This window comes from Zea mays, chromosome 3 (assembly GCF_902167145.1).
Source record: "Zea mays cultivar B73 chromosome 3, Zm-B73-REFERENCE-NAM-5.0, whole genome shotgun sequence".
NCBI lineage: Eukaryota > Viridiplantae > Streptophyta > Magnoliopsida > Poales > Poaceae > Zea > Zea mays.
In genome coordinates, this window is record NC_050098.1 from 9,434,905 (window position 1) to 9,450,680 (window position 15,776).

Consider the following 15,776-nt stretch of genomic DNA (forward strand, 5'->3'; position numbering starts at 1 on the left):
CGAGTTCATGATTTGGTATAAAAATTATTAGTATAGAGAATGAAATACAAATAATAAGTTGTATAATTAAGTGACCTTGCACTAAGTTATCCATTCACCACATATATAACGCTAGTAAAAACTATAATAGCAAGCAAGCAACACTCTCACCGACTACTGATACATTCACCAATTGATAAAAATTATGAAGTAAATAAGGAATAACAAGTTTGTTGTTCGTTTATAAAATAAAATGACAATATGCACTAGGTTTGGTCGGGTTTAAAAAACCCACGGGTTCACGGGTTTGGGTACTATAGGAACAAACCCATACCCATAAACCCGCCGGGTATAGATTTATGCCTATTAACAAACCCATGGGTATGAAAATTGACACAAACTCGTACCCTAATAGGGTAAAAACCCATCGGGTTTCGGGTTTCGGGTACCCATTGCCATCTCTAGCTGTGTGACAGTCAGTCCGTCCATCCATCTGGACACGACCCTCTCTCTCCTTCACTTTGAACTGGGCTAGCGGATCTTTTTCCCACTGCTAGAACCACCGAGGCTCACCCGCTCACGGCTCCAGCCCACGCCACGCCTCGCCTGGCGCTGGCACGAATTCTCGGACGGAAAACCTGGAGCCGAACGCGGGTGTGCCCCTAGCCGCCCACTGCCCCCGCGCCCCTCATAAATCCTCCGCCGCGCCCGCCTCTGCGGCTGCCACCCCTTTCCCCGGCCCGCTACGCGTACACGTACACCCCTTGTCTTCTTCTCACCACTCCTCGCCTCAGACCAACACCGCTGCGCGTGTTTATAGCTGCTGCCTACCTCTCTCTCTCTCTTTCTCTTTCTCTGTACGCGTTCGTCTCTCTCTCTCTGCGCGCAACAAGTGACGCGTCACTGCGCCGCACACCACCGAGGGGGATCGCCGCCGCGCGGGATATGAGATGAGAGGAGACGTCTTTCTGGCGCTCCTTGCTGCCGCCGCCGCCGCCGCCGCCGCCGTCATCGGCGTCGCGGCGGCGGCTTCCGAGGGGCTGCCAACGGCGGCGGTGGAGGTGGACCCGTCGTGGCGGTTCCCGAGCCGGCGCCTGCGGGACGCGTACGTCGCGCTGCAGACGTGGAAGCGGCAGGCCATCTTCTCCGACCCGAGCAACCTCACCGCCGACTGGGTCGGCCCGGGGGTCTGCAACTACACGGGCGTGTACTGCGCGCAGCTCCCCTCGGGCCCCGACCGCGGCGCGCTCGCCGTCGCCGGGGTCGACCTCAACCACGGCGACATCGCGGGCTTCCTCCCGCCCGAGCTCGGCCTCCTCGCCGACCTCGCCCTGCTCCACCTCAACTCCAACCGCTTCTGCGGCGTCCTCCCGCGCGCGCTCCGCCGCCTCCGCCTCCTCCACGAGCTCGACCTCAGCAACAACCGCTTCGTCGGCCCGTTCCCGGACGTCGTGCTCGACCTCCCCGCGCTCCGCTTCCTCGACCTCCGCTTCAACGACTTCGAGGGCGCCGTCCCGCCCCGCCTCTTCGACCGCCCGCTCGACGCCATCTTCCTCAACCACAACCGCCTCCGCTTCCAGCTCCCGGACAACCTCGGCAACTCGCCGGCCTCCGTCCTCGTCCTCGCGCACAACGCCTTCGGCGGCTGCCTCCCCGCGAGCGTCGCCAACATGTCCGGCACGCTCAACGAGATCCTGCTCATCAACAACGGCCTCTCCTCCTGCTTCCCGCCGGAGATCGGCCTGCTGCGGGAGCTCACCGTGCTCGACGTCAGCTTCAACGAGCTCGCCGGCCCGCTGCCGCCGGAGCTCGCCCTCATGAGGAAGCTGGAGCAGCTGGACGTCGCCCACAACCTGCTCACCGGCGCGATACCGCCGGGGATATGCGACCTGCCGCGCCTCAACAACTTCACATTCGCCTACAACTTCTTCACGGGCGAGCCACCGGCGTGCGCGCGCGTCGTGCCGCGGGACAGCGACCGCAGCAACTGCCTGCCCAACCGCCCCGCCCAGCGGACGCCGCAGCAGTGCGCCGCGTTCTACGCCCGTCCACCTGTCAACTGCGCCGCGTTCCACTGCAAGCCGTTCGTCCCGCCCATGCCGCCGCCGCGACTCCCATCACCGCCCCCGCCGATGCTCCCATCACCGCCCCCGCCGCGGCTCCCATCACCGCCCCCGCCGATGCTTCCATCACCGCCGCCGCCTTCGCCACCTCCACCATCACCACCGCCGCCGTCTCCACCTCCCCCACTTATGTCTCCTCCGCCGCCATCACCGCCACCGCCGTCACCACCGCCACCTCCACTGCTGCCGCCACCACCACAACCACATTCCCCACCTCCACCGTTGTCGTCACCACCGCCACCACCACCACTGCCACAACCACATTCCCCGCCTCCACCGTTGTCGTCACCACCGCCACCACCACCACTGCCACAACCACATTCCCCGCCTCCACCGTTGTCGTCACCACCGCCACCACCACCACTGCCGCATTCCCCACCTCCACCATCCCCAGCCCCCGCGCCAGTCTACCACCCGCCACCACCACCACAGTGCCCACCATGCCCCGTCCTGCCGCCACCGCTACCCTGCACACCAACGCATCCATGGCCACCTCCGCCACCATATTACCCCGGCCCATTCCCACCCACAGACCCTGTCCGATACGCATCACCTCCTCCCCCACAGCAGCACCATCCATGGCCACCAGTATACCCAGTTCAATACGGATCGCCGCCGCCCCCTCCGCTGCATTGACAGAGAATCTCAGACGCACGGAACGGAAGGATAGTTGGTTCTGCTCTTGCCCCTCCGGCCATGGCTACCACTTGCCAGATTCACCAGTGTACGTGGTCATTGTCATGCTTAGCAAATACTGTTGGTTGATGGCTGCATGCCTCGAGAGCGCGTGGTAATCTCCACAGAATTTTGTGAAATCATGGTCTGTCGGTGTCGGTCGTTGGTGCTGAAAGGGATTGAATTGAATGTGACGGGGTGGTCTGCTGGGTCTCTTCGGAGCGTTTTAGGCTTGGGATTGGTGGTTAAAATTGGCTGTGAATAAAGAAGAGTTTGAGAGGGACAGCAGAGGAGGGGATTGTATTGTAGGTGCAGGGATATATCATATATCTGGGTGTATAGAGAAGTTTCAGCTCAGTTGAGTTCAGTCAGACATCAAAGTTTAGACCAATAAATTTCCAGTGCCCGTTTGTTCCTTTTGTACCACAGTTATCATCGGTTATTCATCCTTGTATTGTATTGTTCAGCCCCCTTTTTTCAGCGTTAACATTTTTATTTATCCTTTCCTGGATTCTGCTTATTATCTGCCACTTGCTAGTCTTGTTATTGTTTTTAAATGATCTTTGTTTTCCCCCTTTCCTTTTCTGTGTTCTGTTCTCTTCTAGCTATTCATTGAATATGCAGTTTACTAAATTGCAGCAGAAACATGTTCTGGATAGCAGCACTCCTCATTTCGCACCTGTTCCTGGTTTGCACATTAGACCGACCTGTAATATTTAGGGGATGGACTGGTTTGTGTCTGCCTCTATGGTTGGAATGGCGCTGAGAACATTAGCGTTAGTTGATCTGATTGCGACGGGGACTGTTAAGAGTTTGGGTTATGTTAATCTGCACTTAGCTTGGCATGTTGTTTTTTATGTTTTACATTGTTCGCTTGGCTTTAATCTATATCGGCTTCTACAATGTTTTTGTCTATATGAATTGTAGCTGCACAGTCTAAATCCATAGCAAACAGCTCCGACGGCGGTGCAACTTTCTTGAGGATTTGGTGTCCTTTGTCTCGTTATTAAGGTATGGCCGAGGTGCTGTGATATCCCGTCTTTCCTGCCATGTGCTTGCTTCTGAAGTATCTTGGTCAGGAGGACTCAGGAATACTCTTTTTTCCCTTCACTTCACCCTAAGAACATCGCTTATGATTTGTCAACAGCGATAATTGTTGTCCGAGAAGCATTTTTTTTTTGCCAGGTCTTGCCTGCTACTGCCATGATGTTCTTCATACTGCAGCTGAGCAGGGCTGCACTATGTATGAATCTTCTTTGAGCAGTATTGTACTACCAAGCCCCCCCTTTTTCTGCAGTTTCTTAATCGCTCGCTAATCCTGGACCCGGACCTGACCGGTTGGTTGCTGGTTGGAATATCTGCCGGCCTTGAGAGCTGCCAAGTTGCGCGCGGCCGTTGTTTAAGCGTGCTCCCCATTTGTCCAGAAAGCTTGCGACTGTGATGTTTGTTTTTAACCCTTTTGCTTTTAGCGGACTGAGAGTGCTGTCGGTACTTTTGGTCAATTAGATAAACTAATGCAGGTGGTGAAACTACCGCAGGTGGCGGCAGCCCTTGTCGCTGCCAGTGTGATCCCTCATGCCACTGTCATCGACTCATCGTACGCCAATTTGAAGTGGGGGCAACCAGGTTCGTGCGCCTAATTGTATACGCTTCACCCGCAAAACTTGCCTTCGCCACGGCCCGTGGACATCACCATCCTGCAACAGTAGACAAAGCAGCTATTCGTGAGTCGTGTGACTCGGCGTCTCTTGAGCACGCACGGGGCAGGGAACTCTACTGCTAGTGCATGCTAGAGACAACGCTTGGATGCTAGACGAAGACGCCAGCGCGCTAGGTCTAGGTGGCGAATGAGTGTGGGTGATGCGGTGCTCTGGTAGCCCGTGAAAGCAGAAATTGTTTCACGCAATGATTTTATTATATATCGACGGAAAGAGGTACAGTCGAGACAGAGATTTAACCACATCTTCCTAAAATATACTCCTCCACATACATGTAGGGATGATAATAAATCACAAACTAAATATTTCTTCGCAGTAGTAATAGAGGATAATCCTAATCAGATTTAATCCTTAAATTGTATAGTGTAAAATATAGACTTCATTACCACCCTACATACAGGATGTCTCAAACCATTACACCAATACACTATAACACAATTATTTAACATTTTCTCAACACTGTCTTAAAGTTTAAAAAATCATAGACTATTTCTACTACCACAATACATATTATTATTAAGTTATGTTGTTTAAAAATAGTAATATTGTAAAGAAATAAAGTAATTAAAAATGAGGGGGGTTAGACCTCCCCATGCATGGCCACATGGGGGAGGTGCATGGGAGAGATTAGACCTCCCCCATATATAGGGGCGTTAAGAGCAAATCCAATAGTTATGTAAATTTTAGCTCTCTAAAGCAAAGATTTAAGAAGTTGCTAAATAACTTTGGAAGTAAAAAATGTGAGTTCTCCAATAGTTCTCTAAATATAGGTTGTAATTTTGTTTTGTATCTATCCACATAAAAAAATAAAGTCACAAATGTCATCAATTACCTTCATTATCTACATAATGCAGTAAACATTTTTGTTTAGGGAGTTGCTAAATGGTTGCCAAATGTAGAGAGGAAATAAGGTTAGATGAGAAGTTGTTAAATTTAGAAAGTTCATTTAGAGAACTGTTGGAGATGAGTTTTTGTGTTAACTACTTAAATTGTTGATTTAGAAAGTCTATTAGAGAACTACTGGAGTTGCTCTAAGGGGAATCGCTGGATCGGTTGTTGCCCATATAGTACACTGAACTTGGGGTGGGGGAGATGTGGGGGCACTGTTGAAGATGACCTTATAGAAGATTGCCCTAAACAAGAATTGTCAAAGGAATTACCATCCTGTTCATACATATCTATGCAAGAATTACCTCCTCCTAATTACCAAAGGAGGAGGTGATGTGTTGTGCGATTACTCGTCTGGCAACACTAGGGTCCAGGCACGTGGACGCGTCTGTTAGGGAGAAGGTCTTTGATTGAAGATCCAAGCTAACAAAGTTTATGTTGTCGGGGAGATTTTTTCGGTCAAAGAGGATGTGTATGTTAAAGAGCAGGTCTCTGACCGAAGATCCAAGCTAACAAAGTTTATGTTGTTGTGGGAAAAGTTTCTGGCCGAAGGTCCTGGCTAACTGTAGACATTTTCTTAGGGTAAGCTAAGGCGGTACAAAGAAGTTTTGAACCAAGGGTATGAGGCGAAGATTCAGACGAGCCACAAAAACCGAGGAAAAAAGATTCGACACCTTCATAATCGTCCTCCAGTAAAGAAAGTCGAAGGATGTGTCCAGGGGGAGAGAAAAGTCATATACAACACGTCAACGGTGTGGAATGACCAAGTTGCATTCTTTTAATTGTGAAAGACTTATAAATGGGGAGGGAAAATTGTAATTTCATACGAAGATGTATATCAACTCAACTCTATAAATAGACGAACAATGTCACTGCTACAATGATCGTCCATTTGTAATCTTGCGCTAATAGAAGCTTCTCCCAAAGAATCTTCAAAGGTATAACAAAGACGAAGCTCTATTGACTGTTGATTCCTTATATAAGTTATTACTGATAGTTGTCATAGTAACTCAATTGTTAAAAGGACTGGATGAAAACATCAAGTGGATGTTTGTCTTGTTTTGTGTCATATTTGATGTCAAACAATTGTTCATATAATTAACTCAAATGACTCTCATATTAAACTCTTTAATCATCCTTCACCCCTTCAATATCTTCAAAGGGGATAAGGGTTTAACACAATGACCATATTGTCATGTTGTGTTTCTTTCCGGATTCTTGAGAAGTCCACACGGCATATTTAACCTAGATACATTGAGGTTAGAGCAAAATTCTATGAGGTCGGACATCGATAGCCACTTGGTGAAGATGCCAGCATACTGCGATGAGGTGGGCACATGGACGGCATGGACCTGCCTGATAGCCACACGCTCGTGAACAAAGTGTCTATCAATCTTTATGTGTTTAATCTGTTGATGCCAAACTAGATTTGTGGAAATATAGACTACACTGACATTGTCAAAGTAGACCAAGGTGGCCCGAGTGAGTGGGCAGAGCTAGGACACCTTTGCTACACATTGGTGATGTCTCGATATCCAACTTTAGCATTGGAACGAGATATAGTCTACTAACACAAAGAGGACCAGGAGATTAGATTGCCATAGAGGAAAACATCATAGCTAGAGGTGGATTTTCAAGTGTCATGGCTGGCGATCCAGTTAACGTCAGTGTAGCTGACCAAAGCGGGGGAGGGGGGTCATGTGATGAAGAATGAGTCCATGGTCAAGGGTGCTATGAAGGCATCGAAGGACATACTTAATCAAACTGAGGTGTGGCACATGAGGGTCTTGCATGAATAAACATGCTTGTTGAACGACGTAGACGATGTCAAGGCACCTGTGATGCTGGGATAGTCTATGGCACCATTGATAAGGTCACCAGTGAGTGTCAATATATGTGCTACCGGGCTTGCAACCCCTCAATGTAGTGAGTGTTGGTGCATGTGCTCAAATGTTTTCCATTTTTCAAGTTTTAATATTATTTTTGTTCTGCCCTTTGAATACATGTCAAGACACGAACATATGCTATTTTGTTTATTTTCTTTCACAAACACTCAATAGAATCGTTACTTTACTCAGTATATCAGTAGACCAAGATAGAATGTTATTTTCATCACTATTATCATGTTTTTGTGTGGCTCCTATAACATTATTTTAAAATCTACCTCCACATCCCGCCTGTTTTTTCTCCCATACATAGACATGAAGGTTTGGGTCGGGCTATTTGGAGCTGGCACGACACGAAAATAAGAGCCTAAAGCACGACTCGACACGAAGGAAAATGGACCATGTCGGGTAGAGATAGCAACGGGTATGCACCCGTCGTGTAGTATCGTTGCATACCAGTACCCGTCAAAAAATCTTACCCGTCAGGTTACCCGTTTGTAAGGCCGCAGGTATATAATCTTACCCATATTCGTACCTGCACGAGTAATTTTACCTGTCGGGTTACCCGTACCCGCCAGAAAAGTCTAAAATACTAATGTACGAATCACTCAAAATATCAAACAAACACAAAAAAATAAGTTCAAATTAAAATACAATAAACCATATAGTTACATATCTTGATAGGTAAACAAACAGTAACCGAAGAAGTATTTTCTTTTAGCTAAGACAACTTTAGTTACATGGTAAATAGTGATATGATGCGAGTATATTTTACCCACGGGTACATGGGTATGAGTATTACCCACCCATACTTGTACCTGTCTACCCAATGGGTAGAGGTTCTCGCCTATTTTGGTATACCTGCGGGTAAAGAAATCATTTCATATTAGCCTTTATATCGGGTAAAACCCGTCGGATATTCGTGTTTCGGATACCCATTGCCATCTCTAGTGCTGGGCCTCAATCTTAGTCACGATGGGCGGCACGTCACGAAATGAAGCACGAATTAAAAAACAAGTGTTTAAATGGTTATTTTATGCTCCAATATTTTTTTCTCTTCACCAAAGTTATAGAAAACATTGATTTATTTTTCTCATATTTTTTTACTCTATAGCAAAGTTATGAATATTTTGAGGATATATTTTTAGATATGTATAAGTTTTTTATACATGTCGTGCTTGGACTGGCTGGCACGACACGATCATCGACCCGCTGTGCTTTGGGCCAGACAGAGTCTACTTTTAGTATCTAAACATGATACGGTCTAGCCCTAAATTGTTTCGTACCGACCCGAAAAAAGTTAGATCGAAGTACCATGGGCCCGGACCGTGGGCATGGTAGCAGACGCCATGCGCGCCTTTTAGGCCTGAGCATACCAATCTAGACGGAAGAAACGGGCCAAGCTGAGAGGCAGCTGCATTGGTGAAATAGGCCCGCTCTGCGCTCACTAGTTGGGCCCGAACAGAATAGCAAAACAAAGCGGGACCCATCGTTGCGTCATTCCACTTTAACAAATCTCGCACATATGTCTCCCTTACTAGGTTCTATCTAAAAAACAAAAACAAAAACAAAACATGCTTGTGGCTCTTCTGCAGCAAGTATTGCAGCTGACAGCCGAGAAGATGAGTTCGTAAGAGCAGCAGTCAGGAGGTGATTGAGATCCAGAAGATGCTTTCCCTTCTTTCTTTCAGCTGGTAACTGAAACGGCAGCTACGCTACAATACGAGTAGTGGAGACCCGAAAGTGATCCTTAGACGCCGCCTATAGCCTGTCGGCATCTCTAGGCCGTCAGTTTTCTTTTGCACGATATGCCATTCTTTCTTCAGATTTGGTATTAAAAAAACAAAACAAAACAAAACAAAAACGTGATGGCAGTGTGAAGAAAGGGATGCACAAACACATTATCCACCACTTCTCCTTTCATTTGTTTGAAGCAGGTTTGGAAACTGTCTGCTTTTCCACCAGCTATCACGATTTGCATTTCTGCAATCCTTTCAGCTCATATCTTGCAGCGCTTGTGTATCCAATCCTTTCAGCAGGTTTGGAAATTTTCTACGGTAACAATCATCCAAAAAAAAAACAACAAAAACTTCAGAGCGTACAGAACCTTTAAACCCAATGGTACCAGAGCTTTAGCATCGCTCAGACAGACAGCATCACTCCTACCTTGATCTGATGTGTATATACATGATAACAAATTAATTTAAGGTTACGCGGGATACCTGGACGTGAACCCACAGCCAAGTTGAATTGGTCCACATCATCTTTGACAAGGATTGAAATTTGGAGGGGCTGGCGGATTATGTGTTGAAAAGTTCTTCTATTTCTCTCCTTCCAAATATTCCACCAAAGATAACACACTAGGCCATCAAAATCTCTTCCAACGACCCCAGGGACTTTTGTCCTGCATTTTCTCCACTATCTGCTAAAGGACTCGTCTTGACACACAAAAAACTCTTTCAGTTGATTTGTCATTGAGTCCCCTATACCTACCTAAATAACTATGATAAAGTTAAGGTGCATTTTAACGTAAAAATACGTATAGGACTCGACCAACTGAAAATACTTGGAGATAGTAAATCGAACTATACAGTTGATGGTTGTCCACACACCACATAAAAGTCAAATTTGATGCTTTTCCTTTGCTTTGTGAAAAAAAAAACTCCACGTCCTCATGTTACTAAAGATACAAATAGTAAAGGAGTTCTATCTATCAGACAGGCAGAATTTGTACCACAAATATTTTCGTCCACCCTACACCGAGTGCCTTTTCAGACTAACCACGGGCTCGGCCACCAACGGTCACGAGCCGTTTACCTCCTCAGCCAGTCAGCTGCACTTTTTTTTACGTTTCCATGCTTGTTTGTTCGCCTGTGTCCTATACAAAATTTCCTGTTGCACATACTTTTTTTCTTTTCTTTTGCACATGAGCCATGTGTCCGTGTACAACCACAACATGTATAAATATGTATAAGTTTTAAAGAACTATAAAAGTTACGAAAATATTATTATTTTTAAAAGTCACGTACCGGTAGGATTAACAATCGGTCGATCGATAATTAGGTAGGTCGTTTTTTTATTTTTCACGGTAGGATCCAAATTCATGCGATAACATGGAAAATAAAAATGACATGCAAAACCGCGGGGGAATGGGATGTGAAAAGAAAAGACGGACTGGTGGATAACCCGCAAAAGAAAAGGAGGGGAAATTGAGGGGAAAAAAAAGGAAAAGATCAAAAGGAAACGGGAAGGGAAGTGGCTGGAACAGATGGCAGTATAGGAAAAAAAAGATCACAAAAGGCTGGAACAGATGACGGTATAGGAAAAAGGAAAAAAAAAGTCCGAATTTACTTTTACTTATGTATATATAATCGCTTTGGGTATGGACTTTTCTCTTTTGTGCATGAGTGTAGACTCTTTCTTTCTTTGGGTATGGATGCCCAAAAACTGTAAGTTTCTATTTTCGTCAAAGTTGATAACGATGGTTTATCTAGCCTTGGGTGGTGGACTATCAACTAGATTACTCTTGAGGCCCGTTTGTTTCGTTGGAATTCAATTCCATTTTAATAATTATAATTTAGACAAAACTAATTAAGTTCATATATTTATATATGTAATATATTTGTATATTATCCTAAATCATATGAGAGAGATAGTTATATACTACATTTATGTTATAGCGAAGCAAGTAGAAGTGTGTGCTATAAGTTGTACATCGGAAAAATAGTATGTAAGTATATAGAATTAATTTCCATTTCTCACCCCATGAATTTGAGATAGGCTTATATGATAACTTTGGAAAGTGATGGAATGTCACATCCAAAAAAATAGCTTATTCCATTAGTAAGATTCTAATTCCTCAAAATGAAAGGAAACATACGGGACCATGTGGTAAATGAAAACTTGGAGTTTTGTATGGTGGGATTCATCTTTGTCGGTGGACTACCGAGACCCTTGTGGTGGACTCTTCACAATACCTTTTCTCATGGTAGATTAAAGCATGCCAGTTTTTGTGTTGGGGCGAACTGTGCAAGCCTTTACGGTGGATTGTCAAGGATTGTCAACTGTACTTGTTAAGTCAGTAGACAAAAACTTGGAAGTTTCTCTCCATATGTTCATAATTGATAGACGGATTGTGTGGGCCTTGGAGGCGAACTGTTCGTGCCCTACTGGTAGGCTATCTACCAGACACTTTTTGTGCTGACTGGCACACATTTAATTGTATATATGACCGTTGGATTTTCATTGTATATATGACTGACACACATTTAATTGTAGGCTATTCACTGGAGAGATAATCAAACAAAGTCTTTAGCTTGTTACTCTTGGAGGTCGCTGCCATCTAGCTAGACGACTTTTGGTATACATTGTAAAGCTCTTCAAGGAGATTCTGAAGAGGCTTTGGTGGAGTTTTGAGAGGTTGTTGCGCTTGCCTTGCCATAGTGGTGAAAAGCAACACTAGTAGAGTCGAGGTCCAAAGAGTATTTTTATTCAATGCGGCTCATGGGTAGAGGAGTGGTTGGAAGTCATTGGCTCAACCTCAACATGGATTAGTGGTGATCGACATGTCACCGATACCACTTGATAATTTCCATCATATCGTGTGTTCAATTATTCAATTGCTCAATTTATTACTATTATAACTATTTCTTATGCATTTACATTCATAGAGCTTATGATCCATTTTTGTTATCCTAGGTTGCAAACTCATTTCAGCTCAACTTAGGGTCGGTTTGAATGTACTAGAGTTAATAGTTAGTTGGCTAAAAATTGCTAGTTTAATTAGCTAGATAACAAAAAGCTAACTAGTTGTTAGCTAATTTACTAAGGTGGTGTTTGAATGCACTAGAGATAATAGTTGGTGGACTAAAAATTACTAGTGGAATTAGCTGGCTAACAAATAGCTAGCTAACTATTACTTAATTTGCTAAAAGTAGCTAATAGCCGAACTATTAGCTAGACTGTTTGAATGTCTCGGCTAACTATTAGCTCTAGTGGATTCAAACCTGACCTTTAGTCCATAAGATTTAATTATCCCGTGGACCTAATTAAATTTGTTCAATATCGTGGGTTTTAGTTAATACCGTGCACTCACCCTTCATCTAGCAGGACATCCTTGGTCCAACAACGTGTCAAAGATTAATCAGTTTGTCCGCTGATGTCTTGTGCTCGTGACTCTGGCACAACAGCTAGAGCTACACGTATATATATGTATTCCTTTGCCGTGTTGCACACGTACGTACAGATATGCCATGATCGATGGAGCAACTTAACATAATAGACATACATACGTGGTCGTCGAAAAAGTGCACGTCACAACCATGTTGCTGCATATCGCGGCGATACATGTGATTTCGAGCATGCGTGGATTTCAGGTGGATTTATGTGCATAATAATTACTAGAAGAATACTATAAAATCTGTTCTGCGTATATATAACATTACTACCTTTGTTATGAATGGTACGGTGTATACATTAAAAGAGAGAGAGAGAGGTAGAAAGTTTATATTAGTTGAGATTAACTAGCTTTGTTATTAGAGTAAGGGCTTGTTCGGTTATTTTCAATTCATATGGATTGGAAGGGATTGATATGGATTAGAGAGGATTTTGACTTAATAGGGATTAAAACCCCCTCAATCCATATGAATTGGGATAGAACCGAACAAACCCTAATATATATATATATATATATATATATATATATATATATATATATATATATATATATATATATATATATATATATATATATATACACACACACGTGGTAAATAATTAAATGCGTTTCCTTGCAAGTGACCGATTCCCTGTCGTTGCTTGCTTGCTCAGTGCTCACGGAGCAGCAGCAGCAGCTAGCATGCATGAGGATTGAGGAGGAGGGATTATTCGTTGCTGCACACTTGCTTGCATAGTTGCATTGCACCAGTGGCTAGTGCGTAGCAAGTGGCGCCACCATATATATTCTCCAGCTGAGCTGGTCTAGCTATCTGTAGCTTTGCTTCATCAGATACGCATACGCATGAATGCCAAGCTACTCCTCTCTGTGGTGGACGCGTACGGAGCAGGGAGGGAGAGTACGTGGTGCAGCATCTGATCCTCTGCTTGCCTTGGGACGGACGGACGGACGGGCTCTCGGTTATGGCCTGGGTACGTAGGCAGGTAGAGCTCGTCGACACGCAGATGAATATGCTTGTGGGTAGGGTGGTGACGAGCTCTAGATTTTACATTACAAACTTTAAAGATCGAATTAGGTTAAAATCAGTCTTTATTTTTATTTATTTTTAAACTAAAATTACTTAAGGACACTAACTTTTTGTGGAGACACATTTGGATCATATATAATTTACTAGGTAAATACCCGTGCGTTGCAACGGGAAGATAAAATATCACAATAACTCATGTACAAATGTGTTATAATATTATAGAAAAAGGTTACAAATGTGTTATAATGTTTAGGAAAGAAAACAAAGCCACTGCCTGTGCATTCACTGGAACCTGAAAACATTAGGTGGACTAACCTCTCCACAGGACGAAAAGGCAATATAGTTGCAATTGCAAGCACACAAAAAAGTGGTCTGCACAAGAAAGTGTATATCATGGCAGATGTTCTTCGGACTTCAAAAATAATACACGAGAAAAAGAAGACATGGAAAATATGTAGTTCTACACGCATATTGTTGATGCATCATCGGTATTGCACGAATCAACTTGTCTTACAATTTCTAATAATAGTCAAATATGTCGACAACCGTACATTAATCTAATCTTTTTTAGCGATACTGATAAGTCGTTGTTGTATGTTTGGAGGGATAGCATAGCGGCATGAATTCTCCTCGTAACTTAATAGATCAATTACAAAGTTCCTTCGAAGAATCTTTGTATCCTACACACAAAGACATAAGAGAACAATACGTCAAATTTATATTATGTAACTGAAATGTATGTTTGAACATGAACCAAACGTACTCCACTCACCCTATTAAATTCCATTCGTCTACCACTCCCCCACATGACCATAGCTTGTAGAACGAAGTAGCTTGTATTAACCCTACAGAATAATGTTTGGCCAACTATATTATATACAATGGTTATCATAGAAAAAATTTGAACTGTTGAGAACATGGTATTAAGAAAATACCCTTTTAAGTCCAATGGAAGACCAGACCGAATTGTATGTTCCCACTTAAAAATATCATGTGCCCATCCAGAACGTTTCTTATTGTAGGCAATCTTATATTTCTTAGAGGCCATGATAATTGCTTCTGCAAACCTCTTGTATGGCATGTGTTTACACCAATCTTCAGTGGGTGTAAAGTCCATAAAAGTTACGTGCTTTTTACCATGATCGATTATGAAAAGTGCGTAGCATCCGTTGAATTTCCATGGCATAAGAACCTACAAAATACCAGTCATTAGGATTGCAACGAAGTGCCTTTTATAAATACATTCGAAATGAACACATACTTACATATTTACAACCAGTGATATAATAGTTCAATGAAGGCCAACAGTCGAGTGTTTTGGCTAACTCTTCTGCTGTAGGATCCTGATGGTACTTTGCAAGTTTACCAAAACCAACCATTCTCTAGATAAATATATATACATGTCCACATTAGGATTATATGTATAGATACAATATATTACTACATTATTGATTGGAAACAAACTTACCCAGAAGCGCATGTCCATATAATGTTTTTTATCCTTTATCATTTCATCTTTCGACATATGTGACTCTTTAATGGCCAACAATCGAACAGCCATGTCAAAACATTTTAGAGTCATATCTAGATTTACCCTTAATACGTTTTGCAGGTCTTTGACAGATATTTCTATCTTAAAAGGGTTAAAACTTCGCACCCATGTCATCCTGTAATGCAACATGACAAAAGTATATATCAAAACTTTACGTAGTTGGTACATATAAAATAGATAAAACAATGAGCACTTACTCTAATGTCGTATCATCTTGGATTGTCATGATGTAATCACATAGAACATCTATTAAATCGGCTTTGGTCACTGGCATGTCCTTTGTGGAAAGGCCACTCAGTAAAAACTCATTAGTGCACTCATCGGTCGGGATTTTTATAGGAGTTCTTTTATCCCAATCATGAACAAACCACCTTTCTAAGTCTGCTTGAGTGATGGGGCCATCACCATCTTCCATCAATACTTCGTTTTCTTCAGATACACAAGGTAGTTTCCTCTTCTTAGGATTTGTGGGACTATCTAATATCTGAACATCAGAGGAGCATCCAGCATCGACTTCTTTGTCATACTTGTATAACGGACACCCCTTTCTCTTGTTTATATCTGAGGATAGTAATATAGCAGCCAATTTTTTCCTAAAGTGTGACATGTCGTCCTGCAAATAAGAAACAATTTATTTAGCAATTATATGTATCAATTGGATTGACATAATAATAATAGAAGACAGCAAACAGATATTCATGTTATAGCCACATGTAATGTCATAGTAGTAATAATATACCTGGGTAAAATTA

The 15,776-nt window shown here is 43.6% G+C and overlaps 1 protein-coding gene across 1 annotated transcript; it reads left to right on the forward strand.

Annotated features, from left to right (window-relative positions):
• The first annotated feature begins 696 nt into the window (after window positions 1-696).
• LOC109944794 (leucine-rich repeat extensin-like protein 3) lies at window positions 697-3,219 on the forward strand. Its single transcript, XM_020550092.2, has one exon. It carries the CDS (start codon window positions 930-932, stop codon window positions 2,736-2,738), a length of 1,809 nt encoding a protein of 602 aa, XP_020405681.1. The 5' UTR covers window positions 697-929; the 3' UTR covers window positions 2,739-3,219.
• Window positions 3,220-15,776: the final 12,557 nt, after the last annotated feature.

What these genes read in the sequence shown, in the direction of transcription:
- LOC109944794 (XM_020550092.2), top strand. Translation starts at nt 930, where the DNA reads ATGAGAGGAGACGTCTTTCTGGCGCTCCTTGCTGCCGCCGCCGCCGCC.